The sequence below is a fragment of the Pogoniulus pusillus genome, chromosome 17, assembly GCF_015220805.1.
Source record: "Pogoniulus pusillus isolate bPogPus1 chromosome 17, bPogPus1.pri, whole genome shotgun sequence".
Classification (NCBI taxonomy): Eukaryota; Metazoa; Chordata; class Aves; order Piciformes; family Lybiidae; genus Pogoniulus; species Pogoniulus pusillus.
The window spans coordinates 933,473-955,480 of NC_087280.1; the positions used below are offsets into that span (position 1 = coordinate 933,473).

At 51.9% G+C, this 22,008-nt stretch overlaps 1 protein-coding gene across 5 annotated transcripts in view; it reads right to left on the reverse strand.

Annotated features, from left to right (window-relative positions):
• The window catches only part of CPEB1 (cytoplasmic polyadenylation element binding protein 1), a 47,715-nt gene extending 27,788 nt beyond the window's left edge, over window positions 1-19,927 (reverse strand). For 2 of the 5 annotated variants that reach the window (XM_064157171.1, XM_064157170.1), the window contains exons 1-3: window positions 19,873-19,927; window positions 14,434-14,611; window positions 2,700-2,888 (exon numbers count right to left, since the gene is read on the reverse strand). In XM_064157171.1, the coding sequence (XP_064013241.1) occupies window positions 2,700-2,888; window positions 14,434-14,611; window positions 19,873-19,887 (382 nt within the window). In that variant the 5' untranslated portion in view covers window positions 19,888-19,927. Of the gene's footprint in view, window positions 1-2,699; window positions 2,889-3,159; window positions 3,185-14,433; window positions 14,612-17,003; window positions 17,093-19,565; window positions 19,657-19,872 lie in introns of those variants that run through there. The other 3 variants (XM_064157173.1, XM_064157172.1, XM_064157174.1) reach the window with 3 other exon arrangements.
• Window positions 19,928-22,008: the final 2,081 nt, after the last annotated feature.

A 22,008-nucleotide genomic window follows, 5' to 3' on the forward strand; every position in this document is an offset into this window, starting at 1 on the left:
AGCCCTTGGGCCAAGGCAAGCTGCAGCCTCCCAGGCCTGAGCACTGGACATGAGGAGCATCTGGACACAGCTGCAGCCTCTCCATGTCCTCCCTCTGTCACAACACAGCTAGGCCACCTGGAACCATCAGCATCTGCCAGCTGTTCAGACCCACACAGCTTTTGGACATGGGAACACTCTCCTGCCACCCAGAGGGGAGTATTTCACAGCCTTTCTGGAGGCATTCCTGAACTACAAGATACCCCCTACCCAAGAAGCTCCATGTTGCCACTTCAGGGCCCTTGTGAAGGAGGAAGAGATGAGGCTCTGCAGCCGTGGGAGGTGTGGGCAGGTTGAAGCAACACAACAGCTGTGCTCAGATACCAGCCCTGCACTTCTTCAGCCAGTGTATGCCACCCCATCAAGCCCAGAGCAAGCAGCACTCCTACCTAGCTGCTGCACACTTGGGAGGCACAGTGGGACTGAGGGAATCACATGGCTTCAAGACCATGACAACCCCAGCCAGCACCAAACTCACTGCACAGCCTCCAAAGGCCTTCCCAGGCCCCTGTGGCAGACAAGAGCTCTGACATGACACTGCAGGCAGCAGGGGCACCTGACACCAGATATGCCTTCTGCCAGCAGGGCTGTCACCAAAGCACCTTCAAATCATCTCCAAAGGAGTCTCCCTCCTCAGGCCAAAAGCCCTTCTGCCCTGGGCAGGGAACTTATCACCACATTTGACCCCACCACCCAACCTGCAAGGTGCAAAGCACACTAGGAGCTGGTGTGACAGCTGCTCGCCTGCCTGCCAGTGTGCTGCAGAGACAGCAGTGCCCCTGCCAAGAGAGCCTGGCAGGAAACTGGCCAAGAGAAAGATGGAGATGGATACAGGGGATCAGGTGGAGCCAGGACATTCACACAGAGCAGCTGCCTGGGTGTGCTCTGCAGCACCACTGTGTGCCAAGCCCCAGGGGCTGTGGTGGGTAGCAGTGGCAGAACCCCTCAAGCATGGATATTGCCTTCCTGAAAGAGGCTGCTCTTGAAATCTCTTACAGAACAGGTTCAGCACCCCATAGTCTGCTAACAGCCATTAGGGCTTGGTGCACAGCTCTGAGGCACCTGCCCAGCCACACTCCATGGTAACAACTTTGATTGCTCCTTCTTTCTCCAAGGCCTCAGCCAGCAATGGATGGAGGGCAGGTACAGAGCCTATAGCATTTCCTGTGCAGAGGAAGCCCACAGGACCATGTGCTGGAGCAGAGAACAACTTAAAGCCAGTGCAGCCTTGCTGCCAGTAGACCTTAAGTGTCTGCTGAGGACCACACTTTGGTCTGCCCACTAAGCCTTGAGGACGTTGGCTGTAGAGGCTCAAGCAACCTGTGCTGCTGCTGTCCCCTCCAACTCCACCAACCCATGGGATTTCTGTTGGCTTACAGCTCAGGCAGCAACACTCAAGATGCATCCCAACTGCTCTTCCTATCCCAAGGGCAGCATCCCCTGGACACAGAGGTAGCCCCCCTTGCCCTCCTCTAAAGATCTCCACAGCTAAGTCACACTGCCCAGGACAGCCCCCCCAAAACAATCTACATTCCTGTCAGCACCAACTTCACGCCTGGGGCCTCCTGTGTCACTCCAGTCAGAGCGGAGATGTGCTACCCTTTGAACAAAGCAGCAGCGTGCTGCTATAAAGGGATGAGTTTCTGTAGCAACCAGGCTGAACTTGTACAAACTCTGCCAAAGCACTAGATCTTTCCATGGACTGACACTTGAGCACACCACCATTTGTGAAACTGGTTTTTACAGCCTTCAGAAGCTGGGAAAAGACTCTTCCCTCTTACTGCCCTGCTCCATCAGCAGGCCAAGGAAATGCATTGAGTCTGCACAGGCAGCAATCCTTCCTCCTGTGATTTGGCAGCACAGGCCTCTGGAAGAGTTAACTGCACCCTGCCTCAACCCAGAGGAAGTACCCAGCACGCCAGAAAACTCCCATCCAATCCCAGCTGTAAAACCAGACCAGAGAGAAGTGAGGATGAAGGGCAAACCAGCCAGTAGTGCGTGGCTGCAAGCCCACACCCTGCCCATCGCACAGGTTTGTGCTGGACCAAAAGAGTTAAACCAGAGAAGCCATCCTGCTGCATCTCCTCCAGCCAACTGAGGCATGGACCACTATTCCTAGAGGGCCATGGGTGTGGGGAAGGAGCCCTCTAAGTCTCCCAGCCAGCCTGCAAGCTGCTGGCCCAAGTTGCCAATCGGTGATGGCTGCACCTACCACACCCCAGAGTTTGGTGCAGGAGCAAGTGGTGCTGTCAGGGGACCCTCTACCAGCCCCCACATCCCTGCCACTGGGGACATTCTTGGACTACTAGAGCAAAGTTCAGCCTCGACCCTACCCAGCATGTTCAGCCTCCTGACACAACCCCCACCTACTCCAAAGAGAGGGAGAGGATTTCTCCTCTCAACACGGTTACTCCTCTGTCGGCCTTACAGCACCAAGCCCGACACAAGCCTCAGGCACTTCTCGTCTGCAGCGACCAGAGCAGAGGGGCACTGCCAGCCTCATCCTCCCCAGCTCACCTACCACTTCACACAGCCAGGACAGGTCAGGAAGCCCCCATTAGCAGCCCATTACACAAGCAAATGGCTCCACGGTAGCTTTAACAAGGGCATGAAATAAAGAGCAATCCCACAAGTGTTGCTGCGTGCATCAGCAAACTCACCGGACTGTGTGCTGGGTTGTGCTGCAGCCTCAGAGTCCTGGGTGCTCCAGGGTCTGTCCCACCCTGTCAGGTTGAGGGACTGCAGGCCAAGGCACAGATCGTTGGTGTCTGGGAGGCCACGGGAAGACTCTTGTGTGGACGTAGGGAAAAGCATCCTGCTCGCCACTGCTTCTTCAGAGTCCTGCAAGTCTGCTCAGATGGAGAACAAACAGAAGCTTGAGAGTTCAGGGGCTGCTTTGCCCTTTTTGTTTTACAGAAGGAGTTTTTCCAAAGCCTTAAGCCCCGAGCCAGGTCTTGTGCTGCTCTGAAGCCACAGCTTCTGCAACTAGCAGTTGCACCCCAAAAGGGAGGACTACCATATGTCCAGCAGCCAGTCCCCCACCCCCCTCAGCCCCTCCACCTTCCTATCCCGTCTGCATTACTGACTGGGTCAGCATGTGACCAGGCTGCTGATGCTTACTGTGCTGACAGTGACGTCACACAGCCATGCAAGAGAACTGCATCAGCTCTTACAAAATCAAGGTAAGAGGAAAGGGGAAAGGCTTCCCCCTCAAAAAGACAAGCTGGCAGGCAGGAGGGGAGAGGTGGCAGCTCCAGGAAATCGAGGGAGGCAGGCAGCACAAAACCAGGGCTCCACGACACGGCAGACAAGGCAGCAACTCCCCCAGCAACGCCGAAAGCAGCGGCAGCAGCAGCGACAGAGCAGACAGTTTTAGTGCTACCCAGGCTCTCCTGTCCCCGCCTCCCTCCACCCACCAAACCCAAAAAACACTTTAGTCCTGGACAGGCTCCAGCTGCTGGCTCCAGTTCAGAGCCCAACGCAAGGCTTTGCAATTCTGCTAGCATAATCTATTTGCTTCAACTTGGCCACTGTGCCTCACTGACTCGGCATTGTTTACCACTGAGTAACCAGGATGGCCCTTCCACTCCCCGCAGCTGCCCTCAGAGGAGACCACTGCCCCAGGTCCACCCTGAGCACGACACTGTCACAAGAGGACCAGCTGGACCCATTTCACAGCAGGAATTCTTCGTGGCCTGTTTACCTTTTGCCTGCCTGCCCCCCCACTTCCCCAGTCCTCTCCTCCCCTGCGGGGTGCTCACCAGCCTACAGTACTGGAGATGCCGGATTCCTGCCTTGCTCTAAGCCTCTGCCAACAGCCTAGGGAAACACAGCAGGTTCATGGTCTGAGAATTCCAGTTTAACGCAGGGATCTGGGGGCTGATCAAACCACAAGATGCTCGGCTGTGTTACCCAAAATCTGAGTCAGAGGGCATTTATAAGCCAGCTCCCAGGCAGCAGCAGCTGTCTCCTCCTTCTCCCCCTGCCTCCACACCCTCCCACTGTGCCATCAGATGCACACCTCGCACCCGCTCCCTGCAGTCACTCCAGCCAGGCACGTTATCCCTCCCGTGCAGCCCCGGCCACCCCAGGCAGTGCTCCTGGCCTTTCCCACATCCATGTCCCGTGCCACTAGGGTTGCCCACGACCCAGCAGAGCCCGGGCAAGGGCTGGTGGCAGCTGGGTACTACGCGGGAGGCACAGGCCCGCCTCTGCCACATGGCATCTAGGCGAGTACCAGCGCTCCCAGGTGACGGCAAGGGGGCTGAAGCACTACAGTTGGGATGAGAACAGCTAAACTGTACCTGCTGGCAATGTGCTACTTCCCCTTTCCAGCAGCAGCCTCCTCCACAGTACCTCACCAGGAAAGCATCTACCAAGGTCTGCTACCCCCTGAGTAGCACAAGTTGTAGTGCCAACTCAGCCACATTACTATCAGGCACCTGTAACAGCATCTCCTTGTTCCCTCAAACATCCTGCTGCAGCTTCAGTAGGGTATCTCACCACATTTGTCCTGCCAGCAGAGTTTGATTGCTTGTTTTGGACAGGGCCTGAAACCATTTTTAAGGCAGCTGTAGGGAGGAGAGGATCAAGGCACATTGCTCAGACAGCTCAGTTCCCACAGCAACCATAGCTTGCCCACATGAATATGGCACATCACTGTGTTTATGAACACACAAGCATGGCACTCCAGTCTAGACCCCCAGCAGCAGGAGATTATCTTCAGGGACCAGGACCCCAGGTGGTTTTATGCCATCTCTAAGGTTAATTCTCATCAAGCTTCATCTTCTGGGAAGCACAGAGTATCAATATGGAACAGAAACTGAATCCCACCCATCCTGAAGGAAAGCCAAGCAGGTCAGCTAGCCAAGGGAGCTTCTCTTCCCTCTCTGTTCTGGTGAGACTACAGCTGGAGTTCTATGCCCAGTTCAAGAGGGAGGGGAGTACACTAGAGAGTGTCCAAGAGAAGCCATGAGGATGAAGAGACTGCAACATCTGTGACCTGAGCTAGATTGTATGATCCTGCTCTGGCAGGGCAGTTGGACTTGATCTCTTTGGGTCCCTTCCAAGCCCTAACATCCTGTGATCTGTCTGATGAGGAAAGGCTGAAAGCAGGAGGAGAAGGCCGAGATAGAACTTTATCAATGTATATAAATACCTCAGGGGTGGGTGTCAAGAAGGGGCCAGGCTCCTTTCAGTGGTGTCCTGTGATAGGACAAGGAGCAGTAGATACAAACTGGCACCCAGGAAGTTCCACCTTAACATGAGGAGAAAAATTCTTTACTATGAGTGCTGGAGTAGGCTGTCCTGAGAGGCTGAGGAGTCTCCTTCTCTGGAGATTTTCAAGCCCATTTTGATGCATTCTTTTGACCTGCCCCTAGTGATTCTGCTTTGGTAGGGGTGTTAGATTCCATCTCCAGAGATCCCTTCCAATCCCCAACATTCTGCCACTATGAAACCCACCACTGAAGAAACAAAGGGAAAGTGGAACTATTTATCAGCAGAGACACTCGCCCCACAGCATCCAGCTGTCTTTCCCTCACTTCCATGTTTTTGAGAGATTAAGAGGTTTTGTTGAACTGAAGTGAAATTCAAGTTCAGGAGACCAACATTTCCCCCCATGACTTCAATCTCCATTAAAGACAAGCTCCCTGCACTTCAGTTAGGGGTTGGAGCAGAGAGCAGAACTTGCTTAGACAACCAGCATTTTAATGAGGCCTTTTTCCAGCCAAAGCAGGCAGCTAGCACAATCCTCCCCCTTTAGCATTCCCAGCCACACCAAAAGATGGATACAGGTCATCAAGGAAAAAAGATTAACTTGGGAAAAAAAGAATTTAAACAGATTTTTGGAACAGCAGTTTTCAAATTCAGAGCCTGGAAATCTGTGACAAAGCAACCAATTTGACTGATGGCAGTCAAAAATGTTGGGATACTGAGGTAGGAAGAACTCATTTCCTACCAAAAATCCAACAGAACAGCTGTAACCAAGTTACTCGCATGTAAGCATCTCCAAATACAAAATCATTTCATTTGCTACCTGATGTGACCCAAGGACTTCACCACAGACTTTCCCAAACCCCAAGAATTAGCATGAAGTTGTCTAACCTGGATTTCTCCCTGGAGTTGCCACTGTAAGCCAACCACACTGGCAGAGGAACCAACTGTGCTGGCCTCATGCCTGAGCATTTGGGAGAACTGAATACCTGTCTCCTGAGCCACTACAAGAAAGTCTTAGTACAAAATCATAGAATCAACCAGGTTGGAAGATACCTCTAAGCTCCTCCAGCCCAACCCAGCACCCATCCCTGCCCAACCAACCAGACCATGGCACTAAGTGCCCCAGCCAGGCTTGGCTTCAACACCTCCAGCCACAGCCACTCCACCACCTCCCTGGGCAGCCCATTCCAATGCCAATCACTCTCTCTGACAACAACTTCCTCCTCACATCCAGCCCAGACCTGCCCTGGCACAGCTTCAGCCTGGGTCCCCTTCTTCTGTTGCTGTTTGCCTGGCAGCAGAGCCTAACCCCACCTGGCTACAGCCTCCCTTCAGGTAGTTGTAGACAGCAATGAGGTCACCCCTGAGCCTTCTCCAGTAAGAGGCTCCTGTGCTGGTCTTGGGAGCAGGTTGATGTCCTCCTGTCTGTCCAGGAGATCCCTAGAGCTAGGGTGTAGAGCAGCACAGGCTGGACACCTTTGCACACCACCACCTGGACTGCAAACTGCACCTCTCAACCTCAGATGTTCACTGAAGACATTTCAAAGTCTTTTTCCAGGCGAGCAGCTCTATTCAGTTCAGCTTCCAACCTGCAGCTAAACCATACCAGCTCAGACAGCTCCAGTTCCCACCCCTCCCTGCTTACACTGGGCGGGTTTCCACATGGGAAGATGGACTGGGGAGCTGCTCTGGCCCAGGTAAAGCCATGAGGAGTTAAGGCCAACTCATCCCCTGGTGTGCAGCATAGCTGCACCAGCCAGGTATGTGAAACCGGAAACCAGGCAGAGGATTACAGCCCAAGCCTGTGTGGAGAGGACAAACTGGGCCCAGCATCAGGTGCTGGGATTCATGGGGGTTTGTGCCACATAGGTTAAGGGAGCATGGGAAGGGTAAGCACAATTCAGTCTCCATCCCAGAGTAGCAGCATCTGTAACAGTCTTGAAAAGGAAGCAAAGATGCCCAAATGTGTAAGCCTTCCATATCTAAGCCCCCTGCAAAATCAGCTCCCACTCCTACCACTTCTGCAGCCATGGAGGTCTCCCTTTGCTCCTAACTTATAGCACTTAGTGGGACTCACTTGTGTGCAAACACCTCATGGACCAGAGGCTCTGACACAGGCTAAACTGCCAACCCAAAAGCAGAGAAACAAGATGCAGGAGTAGCCTTAGGATCAAATAGGAGGGCAGCTCACAGCAGCAGTATGGGTTTGTCTTTCACACTTCTACTTTTAAAGGCTGAGAATCTGCATCCCTGAAAATTAAGTTTCAAGTATGTTTTGCACACAAGACAAACAAACCTCAAGTGAAAGCTTTTAGAGGATGAGCCAACTGTACTCCTAAAGTACACCAGGGCTTAGCACAGCTCTTGTTGGGCATAAACTTGCTAGTCACAAGAGGTTTTCCTGACAAAGCTAAGCACCTTCCTTGCAATCTGAAACATTCCTGAAGTGGAGACACTGGCTGATGCATGGCCAGTTTCACAGCCAGATGGAGGAGTCTGCCCAACCACAAGCACTTGAACAGCTATTAAAGAATTTAAGGATGAAGGCACTGCAACTTGCTGCTCTACCTCTTTCCAGAAGATAACAGCTCCTACACTGCAATGACAGAGCACTGTATACCAGGGAACACACTGGATGTCCAGCACCATTCAGTCTGCATTCTGCAGTGCCTGCACTAGCTCTTGGTCAAGTCCCTGCTCTCTGCAAAAGACCACTATGATCTGCTCCCACTCTGCAGGCCTGGTGGATAAGTTCATTTACCACAGCAGCTTTCCAGCACAGAATGGCACTGTGCCCACACAGGCAAAGACCTGCTCATAGGACATTTGACAGGCCAAACCCAAATGCACCTCTTGAGGCACAGGTGCTGAATTTCATACAACTGGATATATGTAGCAAACAGCTGACTTGGGGCAAGCAGAACTGTCCTCAGTTACCAGCTCCAGGTGAGCTTTTGACAACAGCTGTGCACTGCCACAGGCTGCTTCAACTCCACCCCAACGGCTGGTGCTACACTTCAGGCCCTTGCACCTCACAACATTTGTCCTTTAATCCAAGACCCCACATATCAGTATCATTTGGTTTCCTCACGGCTCCAGAGCAGGGAAGAGCAAAAAATTACATTCTGGGATCAGAAAAGACTTTTTAGGTGGCCAAACAAGTGATAGGTCATTACTTGACTGCAGTCGAAAGAAACAGGAAGCCAATTCAGTCAGCCAGAGTTCTCACTTGTCCTTCAGCACTCCTTAAAGCAGCCACTGAGAATCATGAGGGCCTGATGGGCCACAACGAACAGTCTTTACACCGCACTTGGCACCTGAAGCCACTCCCATCCTCGAGAGGTCATTGAAGCATCTCCCATTTCTTCACCCACCTGTCAGCTCAGCAAGGTAATGTCTGCTTTGTCTCCCTTAGACGAGTAGTGCTTAATGAAAGGAAAATCGTAGAATCACAGAATGGGTTGGGTTAGAAGGGACCTTAAAGATCATTCAGTTCCAATGCTCCTACCATAACCAGGTACACTTCTCACTAACCCGGGTTGCTCAAGGCCACATCCAGCCTGGCCTGCAGCACCTCCAGAGGGGCTGGCCATCTACAACCTCCCTGGGCAACCTGTGCCAGTCTCTCCCCACCCTCTTCCTCAATTTCTTCTTCATCTCCCCTCTCCCAGCTCAAAGCCATTGCCCCTCGGAGTGGCACTCCTAGCCCTTGTCAGAAGTTCCTCCCCAGCTCTCCTGGAGCCTCTTCAGGTAGTGGAAGGCTGCTACAAGTTTTCCCCAGAGCCTTCTCTACTCCAGGCTAAACAGGGGCTCAAGCCCTCCAACCATCTTTTGTGATGCTCCTCTGGACCCACTCTAGCAGTTTGACATCATTGTTGCACTGCCAGGACATCTTGGGTACCCACAGTCCTCCAGACCCCTTTGGTTTATGTTAGCATCACCTTGAGTTGAAGCCAGACAGCTCAGCCAGGGTGGAGACACAAGGAAAGGCTCCTTCCTCAGCCTTACTCACTCCTAAACTGGAAGTTGTGCCTACAGAATGGCATGACTTCAAAAGCTGCCTTAGAGTTGTTGGGGTTTTAAGCCCAGTCTGGGAGCAGCACCTTCCACCTAGCAATATCCACCTTTAAACCTGGCAAAATAACCACCTGCTACGTTAAGAAGCTGGCTTTGGTCACATTTCCTCTTCAGTAAGGAACAAGCAGATCAGCTTTAAACGTGGGAGAGAACCATACTCCCTGTGGAGCAGTTGCTCAAGGACAGGCTAGCAAGAGCAGAGCTGGTGGGAGATGTCAACTCATGCCTGTCAAGGCCACATTCTCTCCCATCACCACCACAACCCACTAAAAGTTACTGCCTGCACTATACAGCCTTGTGAGGAAGGTTTGCCTTTCTTCAGAGGACTGAACCAGTCTGAAGCACCACAAGATCCTGTCCACGGAAGCAACCAGAGAGGTTCTATATTGAGTCTTTACCACACTCCTGTAACATGCCCTTTGGTTTGAGCTGGCAAACTAAGGCTAGGGCTTGGGGAACTCCTGGAGCCATCTCTTGTGAACTGCCATGGTGTGGTGGTGTGTTAGGCTGGGCTTGAGAACTCAGTTGTCTTGTCGGAATGATCTGAGTGCATTAACAATTATCATTAACTACAAAAAGATACTTAAAGATGTGTCCAGTTCAAGAGACAGTGGAGGCTACAAAGCTGCTGAGCAACCTGAATAATCTGTGATGAGCAAAGGCTGAGACCCCTGGGGCTGTTGAGCCTGGAGAAGAGCAGTCCCAGAGGGGATCTTCCTAATGCTAAGAAGTAAAGGGTGGGGGACAAGAGGATGGGGTCAGACTCGAAATTTCAAGTATCAACAGGACAAAGTACAAACCAGAACCCAGGAGGCTGCACCCAAACAGAAGAATTTCTTCACTGTGAGGATGTCAGAGACCTGGAGCAGGCTGCCCAGAGAGGTTTCAGAGTCTCCTCTGGAGACATTCCAAACCTACCTGGACACTAATTCTGGGCAATCTGCTGTGGGTGCCCCTGCTTTAGCAGTGGGGTTGGACTGGATGATCAGTAGAGATCCCTTCCAATCCACACTGCGGCAGGATTTTGTGATTTAATGTCAAGTCTCCAGGGGCAGTGCCTTCTGCCACACAGCTCTGCCCAGATATGGATAACTGAACCTCAGGAGTGCTGAGCAACCTTGTTCCCTCATATTGCTCAAGCTGCTGCTGGACTGACCTCTCCCCAGTACCATCTTGTTGCACATTGTTACACCCAGTAAGGTGGCTCCACATGTGTTTCCCTGATAGCATTAATGGAAGGTCACGAACTTCTGCCATCCCTTCTCCACCACATGTAATCCTCTTAGCACTGAAAAGGCCAATCCAGGATAAATTTAGTTTGACCTAAGGAAGACAACCAAAAAGCTTGAGGGACCACAAATAGACTGAAGCACAAGTATTTCCTCTGCTGGAACAAAATCTCTTCCCCCAGCTCTGCCACTCAAAAGAGTTTAAGTTGTAAGAAGAGAGTCCTTTCACCAGAGTGCCTACATTCAAGGTGAAATTCCTTGATCACCTTGATCAAGGTGAAAATCCTAAGATCATCCAACCCATGAGTTCCATATACTAACTACAGAGAAAATGCACCAGAGGTTCATGATCTGATGGGAGTGACTGACACCCCATCAGATGTGTGTGCTGAACAGCAGCCCAAAGATGGTAAGCTGAGTGGAGAGAGATCTCAAAGTTCAACAAGAGCAAGTGTACAGTTCTGCACATGGGGAGAAACAACCCCCTGCACCAGGACAGGTGACCTGCTGGAAAGCAGTTCCACAGAAGAGGAGCTGGGTGTGCTGGTGGTCAAGTTCCCCATGAGCCAGCAACGTGCCTTTGTGGGCAAGGCAGCCAATGGTGTCCCATGGTGCATTAAGAGTGCAGCCAACAGGCCAAGGGAGGTTCCTCTCCTGTTCTGCTCTGCCCTAGTGAGGCCATACCTGGAGTACTTGATCCAGTTTTGGGGTCCCCAGTTTAAGAGGGACAAGGAAGTACTGGAGAGAGTCCAGTGGCAGTTATGAAGATGCTTAGATGACTGGAGCATCTGAGAAAAGAAAAGGCTTAGAGTAGGCTGCCCAGAGAGGTTGTGGAGTTTCCTTCTCTGGATAGAGTCCAAACCAATATGAATATTGTGATCTAGGACAACCTGCTTTAGCAGAGAAGGTTGGACTAGGTCTCTGGAGGCCCCTTCCAACCCCCACACTATCCTGGGATTCCATGAATTCTTCACACACAATTTAAATTGAAGCAGTGACAAGACACCACTCAAGAACCTCTACTGTTGGTCACATAAAAGCCAGGCTCATAGAAGGCAAGACACTGATCTCAGAGCCTCACCTGGTCCAATCAGAGCAGCAGACAGCTCTGGCAGCCTGTTCCAGGCTTTAAAGCACTTGCCTGGCATAGGGGGCAGCCTGCTGTGTTGTATTCTGAATTGTAGTCATCAGCTGCTCAGCCTCAGAACCACTGGGAATGAATTTCTGCAAGAGAGGGTCTCAGCTCTGAAGCATCTCCTCATCTGCAGATTCCCAAGACATTCTTTTTGACAGCAGCAACTCCCAGGCAACAGGTGACAGAAAAAGAGGAAAGGGCCTAAAATCACATCGGGGAGGTTTAGGTTTGAGATCAGGAGAAACTTCTTTCCTGCAGAATGGTCAGGGATTGGAACAGGCTGCCCAGGGAGGTGGAATCACCATCCCTGAGGGTGTTCAGGAAACACATGGACATCCACCTGGGGACCTAACAGTACTTGATGACCCTGGTACCTTCAGGTTGAAGGCTGAACTCAATCTCAGATGTCTTTTCCAATCAAAACAACTCTATGACTCTATAACTTACATGGTTAAGATGGTCACTAGCAGCACACCAAACAAGGGAGCAGCTTGTGCACTTCAACACAGAGACAAGGCAGCTTGCAGAGCTGCAGCATTCAGGCTCTTGGTACTCTCCAAGAAGTCCCAACTGACACTAAGCTGAGATCAGACTGACAACTCAGCTGCCCGTGCACTGGCAGCTGCTGACTCATCCACACCCTTACACTGCTCACTGCTGGCCTGGCTGGGTAGCTCAGGTTCTACTGCCATCAGCCTCCTGAAAGAAATCACACATTTCCCTCAGCCTACACAGTTAGAGCACTCAAGGTAGCTACTTTCTTACCTGGCTCAGCAGCACCCAGCATCCTCTGGGAATTGAGCAAGCATCTTTCCTCCTGCCAACACAAACATTTATGCCACTGCACAGGGGATGTGATACAAGCTCAAAGCCTCCTGTCAGGTTAACCAGAGCTGAGCAGGCTCCCATCCTGGTACCTAAACTGAGTGTGTGGGCCTGCACCCGCCTGCAAGACTGGCCTCAGTTACTACGTTAGGAACAAGAAAAGTTGCTTAGGATGTCCCAAAATGCACAACTTTGGTTGCCCTACAGCAGAAGTAACATTTTCTAAAGAAAGCCTCCCCGTTTTACATCCAAGTTCCACTGTCCTTGTCTTACAAGAGGTCTTCCACAGGAGGTACTCAACAGTAGCCTGAAACAAGAATGGCTGAAATTCACCCCATTTCCAATCCAAGTACACCCCCTCAGCTGCTCCACAGTGGGGAGATTCTCTGCCCCAGACACATACACCAGACTGAGCAGAAACTCACATGTAGCAGGTCAGCAGCAGGTCCATTTCATTGCCAGGTGAACATCCCCAACCCTGAGAATAGCTTTAACAGTCTACAAGAAAATACTGCAGACTAACACTGATGTGCCAGCTCGAAGCTCAAACTTAAGATCAGAGCTAGCCCCCATCTTCAAGGATCAATCTGCTCTGGTTACAGCTCCTTTATCACCTTTGTCAGACAAGCTGGAACTCCACTAGGAACGACTCCCATTCCCAAGGGTCAGTGAAATACAAAGGGCTAAAGATTAACAAGGCAGTTGGAGACAAGTTCTGCAGACTTACTGTGAAGAAGATAAAGGCAAATAGTGAGGTTTATTTCTCCATTATGCTCCCAGTGCATCAAGATCAGATACAACAGTGACTACCACTGTGTCAAGGGACAAAAACTAAGATCTAAACAAGCCCAGTACAGAAGCAAATCTCTCACACTGCACCACTAACCTGAAGGAGTTAACATTCACTACACAACTGCTCGGGAGTAGCCAGCATCTCCTCCAGTGCCGCCTTACTTGACACGCTCTGAGCGACGCTGGCAACAGAGGCGCACCTCGAAGAGGAGGATTCGCTTCCTCCAGCGTTTCTGCAGCGCCAGCACAGGGTCACATGGCTGGATCAGCCCCCGGCCCACAGCACTAAGCCCTTCACATACCCGGGAGATTAAGCTGCACTGGGAGTCATATGGTGGCAGTCTAAACAAAGCGGTGCTGCAGGAGCACACAGACCCACGGGATGCCCACACATCCACCCACGGCTTTCTTTCACACCCTCCTGATCAAACTCCACCAGCTTATCTATGGGCGCAAGATCAGCCTGTCTCCAAGACAGCTTCTCTGACTACAACAACCTGCAAGGTCACCAGCTGGGGAAGCTTTCCCCCTCCCCCCTCACTTTCCTGGGACAAGTCCAGGGGGTCACTTTGTTTCCAATAACAGCCAAAGTGTTTATTGATCCTACAATTCAGGAGCTGGAGGAACAACAATAATCACTTTCAAGCAACTAAATCCTTGGAATGAGCAGCACTGCACAGGAGTGTGCTGACAGAAGGGAAGAAACCCCAAGAAGGTTCATTTACTGGAAGGTCTCACCTTCTGCAAGGGGACAAAAGCATATCCCTTGCTCACAAGATTGAATCCAACACTGTGTTGGCACAAAGCCTCCAGGAGACCTAAGGGAGTCTGTGGAACTTTTTACACCAGAGGATGGCAGGTCAGGCAGTGAGCATTCCCATCCTGGCCACACAACAGCCCCATAGAAGCTTGGGGGAGCATAACCGTGCTTGCTCCAGCACCTCCACACTGCCAGGATTGTCCATTTTGGGCACACAAATGAAGCTCCCAGTTCCAAACCAGCATTAATTCTGAGTGCAGCCACACCACCAAGGACAACCACCACTGCATGTGCACTAGATGCCACAAGGAGAGCCTCCCCAAATCCTCAAGCTCACCCCAAAGTCAGTGAAAAGTTACCTGGCAGGATGTCACGTTTGCTTTTTGTGGCAGGTGTGGTGCAGACGCCACTGAAATCCAAGGAGCTGTCTAACATCGCGTTTATTCGGCAGAATATGTCTGCATTGCTGCAGGTGGAAAGTGCAGGGGCATCCGGGCTATCCCAGCAGTCTTTTATGCTCCTCCCAGGATCTTCTTTCTGGTAAGAAGAACAAGTATTGGTGTCAGACAGGCCAGACCTCACCACACAGCTTTCAGTACGTTGTAGAAAGGCTGGACCGCCTCCAACACTCACATTAAGCTCTAGCTTCAGGTCTCTGCAACACTCAAACAATTCGTGGCATAAAAGAAACAGTTAAGCAAAGCAGGGCAGCAATTTGTCAGTGTGGCACATCACACCAGAGCTGCCCCAGTCACAAACCAGTACCAGTGCACCACAACTGGAATGCAGTTCACACTACAAGCCACGGCAGCCAAACTACTCCCTTAAGTTCTCCATCATATCACTACAGCACGTAACTGATTCACAGAGCCATGCACCTTCTCCCCAGAATCACTCTCCCAACACAGGTGGGCCAAGGGAGATGTTCGTGGGCAAGGCAGTCACCACAAGAAATCACAATGGGTCCCTTTGCATGCAACAAGGGAGCAGGGCTCACTATCACCCGTATTTAGGAGCTCTGAACAACTTTTTGGGTCAGGCCAAGCCAGCAGCCATGCAATAGCTTCAGAAGCCAGGACTGCAGGACAAACACGGCTTCCCAGCTAATCAAACTGCCCCAAACCCTGTGCCCTGCCTTGGAACAGCAGAACACCACGCCTTGATCTTTCCTTTATGTAGCAAGCAGCTCCTGACCATAAACGGAGGTTATCCCAAGCCATCTCTGCAACCCTCCACAGACACTGATCTACCTGCGGCAAGGTTTTGGGCCCATCCTAAAGAACCAGCTAAAGCTCCCCCTGCATCAAAAAGAACAAATCACTCCTGATTCCCAGGGCTGGCCCAGAGAAGCAGCAAAAGCAGAGTCTTCACCCAGCTCCTCTTGCAAGCCACATTCACGTCCACATCTGTTCGATGCAGCTGCACAGCTGAGTCTGTCAGTCTAGAAGCCGCTAAATTTAATCCCCAAGAAGCATTTTTGGACCAAGGGCAGGTCTGCAAACCACCCAACAACTACTGCAGAACTCTGCTCTTAAACATGCTGAGCAAATGGTATCACTGTCAATTAAGAGTCATACAGAGAGCTGGAAGGCACAACCTCACCAGCACCAGCTTCCCAAGCAGAATCCTTGCCGTTAAGCAAATTGAGTTAGAGCCAAACTCGAAAGAAGTGAATTGCAGCAAGGCTGGCCAACAAGCCCCTGCTACTGCGCGACACGCAGAAGCCAACAGTTCTAAATTGGGCCATTTGTACTTGTCAAGGACACATTTCATCCATCCACCCTTTGGATACACTCCTGGCAAGGCTCTGGGGCCTGATTTCCCCCACAGTTCTCTTCCAGCTTTGCCCAAACCCATCTCTTACTGACCTTTCCAGCGTTCAGCCCACGGCAGAAGACAGCTCTAAACCCAAGTTTCACATGGACAGAAACTTTAGCCCAGCCCAGGAGGGCACTGGCATTTCCTCCTCCAGCCCTGTCGTTAGGAGCAGCTCTACAGCCGTAAGGTATGATCTGATAGTTTTCTCCACACTCAGCTTCCACTCCCACCATTCAGTTCCAAAGCAAGGGGGAGATTGAACTGTCAACTTCCATGATAGCTTGAGGCAGGCCCTGAACAATGGACTCGGGATGCTGCCCGATTAAGGCTATTAACATCCATTCAGCACGGCGGACTAAGGGCCCAGCCCAAACAAGGTCCTGGAACTCTGCAGGAGCATTTACAAGGCAAGAATAAACCTGAAAGGTTGGAAATCGAACTTCAGGAGAGGGGTAAGAGGCAGAGCAAGTTTTAAGCCAGCTTAGAACAAGTTACTGAGGAGGACAGAAGCTCAACTTTAAGAGTGGCCAATGATTGTTAATAAAAAGAAGTGCCACATCAATCTGCTTTGGCACAAAGGTGAACCACCACGCTCTCCTGTTACTGCTCAAGAGCCACTTACAGCAGGAGGCAAACCTAGTCCCCAGGAGCTTGTGCTGGAAAGACAAAAATAAATCCAAGGGGCAAACCAAACAAACACCTGATCCATTTCTGTTCATTTAGCATCTGATGCTTTCCACAGCTGGCAGCATTTGGTCCTGATACCAACAGGAACCAAAACCAGCAGCAGCACAGCCGAGCACTGCCACCGAAATGAAAGCTAAAAAGCTTTGTACATGGAAAGAAAACACTCAAGAACACCCTAGAGGCACTGTAAGCATCTCAGACAAAGCTGGCATTCATCCCCTAGTAGAAGGTTTGTGTGTCCATACAGCTCACCCTGGGCTCCTCAGAGATACTCCTTTGAGAAAAGCTCTCCGGAACTTCAAAGCTTCCAGGGCCCAAACCATCCAGCAGCCTGGGCAGGTTGTTGGCAGAGCCTGCAAGCGCATAGCTGGAGAATACACCCAAAGCCTTTAGTCAACAGCAGAGCACAGGGAAAATACCACACCTGGTATTGCCGAGACAAGCAAAATAACACTCTTCAGCCTAGCTAGGGTTAGCTTTCAACACCCCATCCTGAAGGGTTTTGCAGTATTGTCTGTCCAGACTTCTCAGAAGTCCTCTGCACAGTAGCAGCAAGAGCCCACGCCGGCAGCTGGCGATCCTCCCTGCTGTCGCTGAGGCAGCAGTCCAAAGCACTGGTGAGCCCTCCTCCTCCCACAGCAGCACGGGGGCGTAACCAGAGACCCAACACCAGCCGGTCCCAGACGGCCCTCTTGGCTACCTGGCACCTATCCCAATCCAGAGAAAGGGAAACTGCTTCACTGGTGCAGTCACTGGATAAACAAGTGAAAACAGAAGCATGATCCAGCTGCCAGCCATCAGGAGTCAAACAGCTCCCTCATGCCCGGGGAGACACCCAGTGTCCTTTTAAGAGACGAGAGTTTCTAGGGATGCTCCTCCATCGGAAACAAGCGAGAAAGGCAATGCAGTTCCCTGCAGACAATCTAGAGGCTTCAGGTTAAATCACTGTGGTAGATCTGGAATACAGACCCAAGGCACAGCAAGGTGAATCTCAGACAAGGGTGCAGTCCATCATATCGTGGCTCAGCTAAACTCTTAGCCAAGAGTCCACGTCCAAACACGAAGACATCTCCAAGACATGCAAGGAGGCCACTACCAAGCTTCAGACCAGTCTACCACTTCAAGAAAAACAGAGCAACAAAAGACCTTCCAGAGCCAACGCGAAATAGGCAGGACGAGTTTCCAGACCCTTGGAGTAACAATCACTGCACCGTGCCACCATAGCAGAGAGGTTGTTCCCTGCCTCTACACCTGGCAGCAGGCTTTCAGGTCTCGAGTTCCCATCTCACCCGCCCCAGACCAGCCTCAGGGCTGCAGCAGGTGCTCTAACTGTGTAAGATCCTGCTCCAGCAACACACACAACCTGCAGCAGCTCAGCTGGTGGAACAACATGCACTTGTGCTGCAAAAAACACCATGGTAAATAGCAACAATGGTAACTCCAGCCCAGGGCTGACATCTGTGGAAAGCTTGCAGATAATGAAACCCCAGGGCTAGGCAGAACCTGCAGCATTGGCAACAGCACTAGCACAGGGCTAGGCTATCCCAATCCTTAGGGAAGTCATTAAACACAGCTTAGCTGGCTGGTGTGGCCAAGCTGGGAGATACCTCTTGGGGACACTGGAGCAGACAAAGCTTATCCACCTCAGCTGCAAGTCAGCCTTTACTTCTCACACCTTGTTTAGAAGGCCCACTGAGACAGCACCCTGCGAATGCCCACAGGGGTTCTCAGCACTGCAGCTACAGCCAAGACAGTCCTGAATCCTTAAACAGAGCTTAGGACATTGTTAAACGGTGCTAGTCTCCACATAAAGCCAAGATAGCTCCACACTTTGATCAAAGGCAGAACTAAGTCTTGCTTTCACTAGTATGGTTTGCTTCCCAAGCTGAAGCCAGCTACACCAATATAAAACGCAGTACTGCTGTGACTGTTTGCACCAAGCAATGCAACTAACAACACAACAAGCTCACATACCCAACTCATCCTAGACAGGGCTGGGCTAGGCTGCATCAGCTCTCATCACCAGTAAGGGCGAGCTTAAGCAGCTCTCCCAGGGTTTACTGGGTGGAGACACACCTGGCTGGAATCAAGACTGGGAGTGCTTTTGATAGTATTATTTTTCACAAGGGAGTGCTGACTGCAGAGCAACACCAATTTTGCCAGGACTCATTTTTAAAGACGTTCTCCTCCAAAGGCATCTACTTTTTGCTATGTTGGTGACAAACAAGAGGCTTTGAAGCTATTGTTCAAGCAGCTTTGGAAACATTACCAAAGCAGAACAAGGTTCTAATAGGTTTAAGGAGCCTCTTCCAGTTGAGGTAAGCTGCAGCAAAGCAATAGGATGCTGAAGCCCCTCACCAAACAGTTCCAGCTGGAGCCCCTCACTAATGACCCAGCTGCCAGTAGGAGGAAGGCAGCCCCAACGAGCATTAACTGGGTTCAGCTGCAGAATACTGAAGGGTAAAGAAAAGACTTGTTGAAAGAACTTGTTTTCCAGACTCATCTCTTGCCTGCTGTCCACACAGGGCTGTTAGAGACCAAGCGTGCTCTGGCACCACATTTCTGCATCTCTCAAACTCCTCCAGGGATTCAACCACCTACATCCCTGGGGAGTCTGTTCCAGCGTTTGAGAACCCTTTCAAGTCATGAATCTTTTCTATGATCCGACCTTAATCTCCCCTACAGCTCTCTGGTGCAACGTGAGGCTGTTTCCTCATCATCGGCAGTTACCAGAGGGAAGGCATCAACCCCCACCCATCTCCAGCCTCAGGGAGCTGCAAAGAGGTCTCCATCAGCTTCCTTTTCTCCATGCTAAACATGCCTGGTTCCCTCAGCTGCTCCTCACCAGACCCCATCTTCAGACCGCTCACCAGCCTCACTGTCCTTCTCCGGATCTACTCCAGCACCCTGCAGCGAGGACTGCCAAAATGAACCCAGTACGCGGCCACTCCGCCATCGCAAAACAAAGCTCAGCTTCCCCTCTCACCGGTAGCCTGATAGGAGGGCAGCCACAGCCGCCGCCTCCTCCTTAGACAGGGGCCGCCGAGCTTCCTTCGTCCGAACTCGCTCAGAGTCCCCTCAGCAGCCGAAAGCAGCAGAGACCCCCTTGACCGGGAGCGGGGGGAAGCCCCAGCCGGCCCCAGGCCGGGGAGTGCTGAGGACGCAGAGAAAAGGCGGGAAAGGCTCTCGGCGCCGCTGCCTCCCCTCCCCGACGTGTGAAACCACGTGACGGGGCGGCCTTAAAGGAGCCGCTCCCTACCCGCTCCCCCCGTCCCGACACCATCACCCCTCACCGGCGGGAAGGCCATGGGCGGCACTGCGGGGCGGGCGGATCCCGGCAAAAGAGGGAAGCGACAGCAGCAGAGGAAGCCCTGCCGCCCCTCCGGCTTTTATGGGCCGGGAGCTGCGTACGTTGGTGGGGGGTGGGGGTGGGGGTGGGGAACACACTCGCGGCACTGAGCAGAGGGGCCCTGCGCATGCGCAACCCGCCCGGCGCCCTCCGCCCTTACCCCTGCCTGCTCCCGGCGTGCCGCGTGCGGCGCTCGCGCGCTTCCCGCCCGTTCTGTGTCCTGCGCTGCTCTCCGCACGAGGCCCGGCGGCGCCTGTGGCGTCACAGAGGAGCGGGAGCCTTTGGCTCGAGGGGCACCGGTAAGAGCTTCCAGCCCAACCATCCCCTTACTCTGCCAAAGCTGCTGCGGCGCCGTGTGCCTCAGCACCACCTTCCTGTGTGTTTTATGTTGGACATTAGGAAAGATTTCTTTTCCTGCAGGAGTGCTCTGGCACTGGAACAGGCTGCTCGGGGCGGTGGTGGTGGTGTCACCGTGCCCAGAGGTGCTCAAGAAGTGTGTGGACATGGCACTTCAGGATGTGGTTTAATGGCCATGGCAGTGTTGGGTTGGCAGTTGGACTCCATGACCTTGGGGTGTGTTTTCCAATCACAGTAACTCTATGATTGTACGATTTTGGCACCCCCAGGGGTGGGGGTTCAATCACCTTCCCTGGGTGGTCTTTTCCAGGCTTTGAAAACTGCTTCAGTAAAGAATTTTCTTCTGAAGTACAGCCTAAACCTCCTCTAGCACAACTTGAGCGTCCACAACCCCACACCCTGGGAATGCTCTTCACACACAGGTTGTGAGGCTTGGTGTGCCTCGTGTGAGAGGAATGGAACCTCTGTGGGACCCCTCAAGGTGAGTTAGGGTCCCCCATGGGGTTAAAATGCTCCCCTATCCCTCGAGAAATGGGATATCCACAGAGTTAAAACTGGGCTTCTCCTGTGAGGAATGAGACTTCTGTGGGGTTCTTACAAGGCCCCCTCAAGGAGAATGGGACCCTCCAAGGACAAAGGGGTCTCCCAGGGATTTAAACAGGCACCCATTAAAGGGAATGGGACCTACAGGGATTTTAAACAAGGCTACCTCAAGACAAATGGGACCCCCAAGGGGAATGGGATCTCCAGGGAGTGCCTCATGGGGAATGAGGCCTCTGAGGAATTCAGACAGAACGTCCACAGGTGGAACGAGATCTCCAAGGAATTTAAATACATCTCTCCCAATGGGAATGAGATCCCCAAGAGATTAAAATGGGGACCTCCCCCACCCACCCAGAGAGGAATGGGATCTCCAAGGGGTTTAAACAGGTGTCCCCAGGGGGAATGGGACCTCCAAGAGGTTAAAATGAGGCCCCTTCAAAGGGGAATGAGACCTCCCAAGAGGTTAAAAATAGGCCCTGGCCGAGGGGAATAAGGTAGTGTCCAGCTGCTAGCTTCAGCCCTGATGGGTGTGAGGCCTGTACGGCTGGGTGCCGTGCTTCTGGCACTAGTGCTGGAAATGGGCCTTTAACTGTTGGAACAAGTGTGTTGACATATAGCAGTTGGTGGTGCTGCTGCACCAGCCAGTGCTTCCTCATCAAAAAAGTGATTTTATCCCATCTCCTATCCATGTCCTGGAAAAAGCAGGAAGCCCCTCACCCTTTTCTCAGCAGCAGAAGAGGTTGGAGTCAAGGCAACTTGGAGTCCAGACCTTCCCATGCATCCTTTGTTCATCCTCTCCCCCCCAGTCTGTCTCCCCTCTGAGCTGCATCTTGGAAACAGGGGAGTGTGGGCTCTCTGGAAACCACTCAAGCCGTGCTGGGAGGAGAGTTTTTCATAAAGAGTCAAATTTTCGTTTGTTCTTTTTTTTTTTTTTTTTTTTTTTTTTTTTTTTTTTTTTTTTTTTTCCCTAGCTTGGAGGTGAAAAAGCTTCCTGGAGCCAGCCCCAGGAATCCCTCCAGTGACAGTGCAGAATAGACTCTGACGTAGTAGGTATTTCCGCGGTCAAAGCATGAACAATTCTGCTTTGAATTAATAGCTGGCAATCTCCCAGAACTCCTCAGATCTGAAAGGACAGGAGGCCTCCAGCTTCTGCCTTGCCCCAGGGTGGTTTATTCCAGCC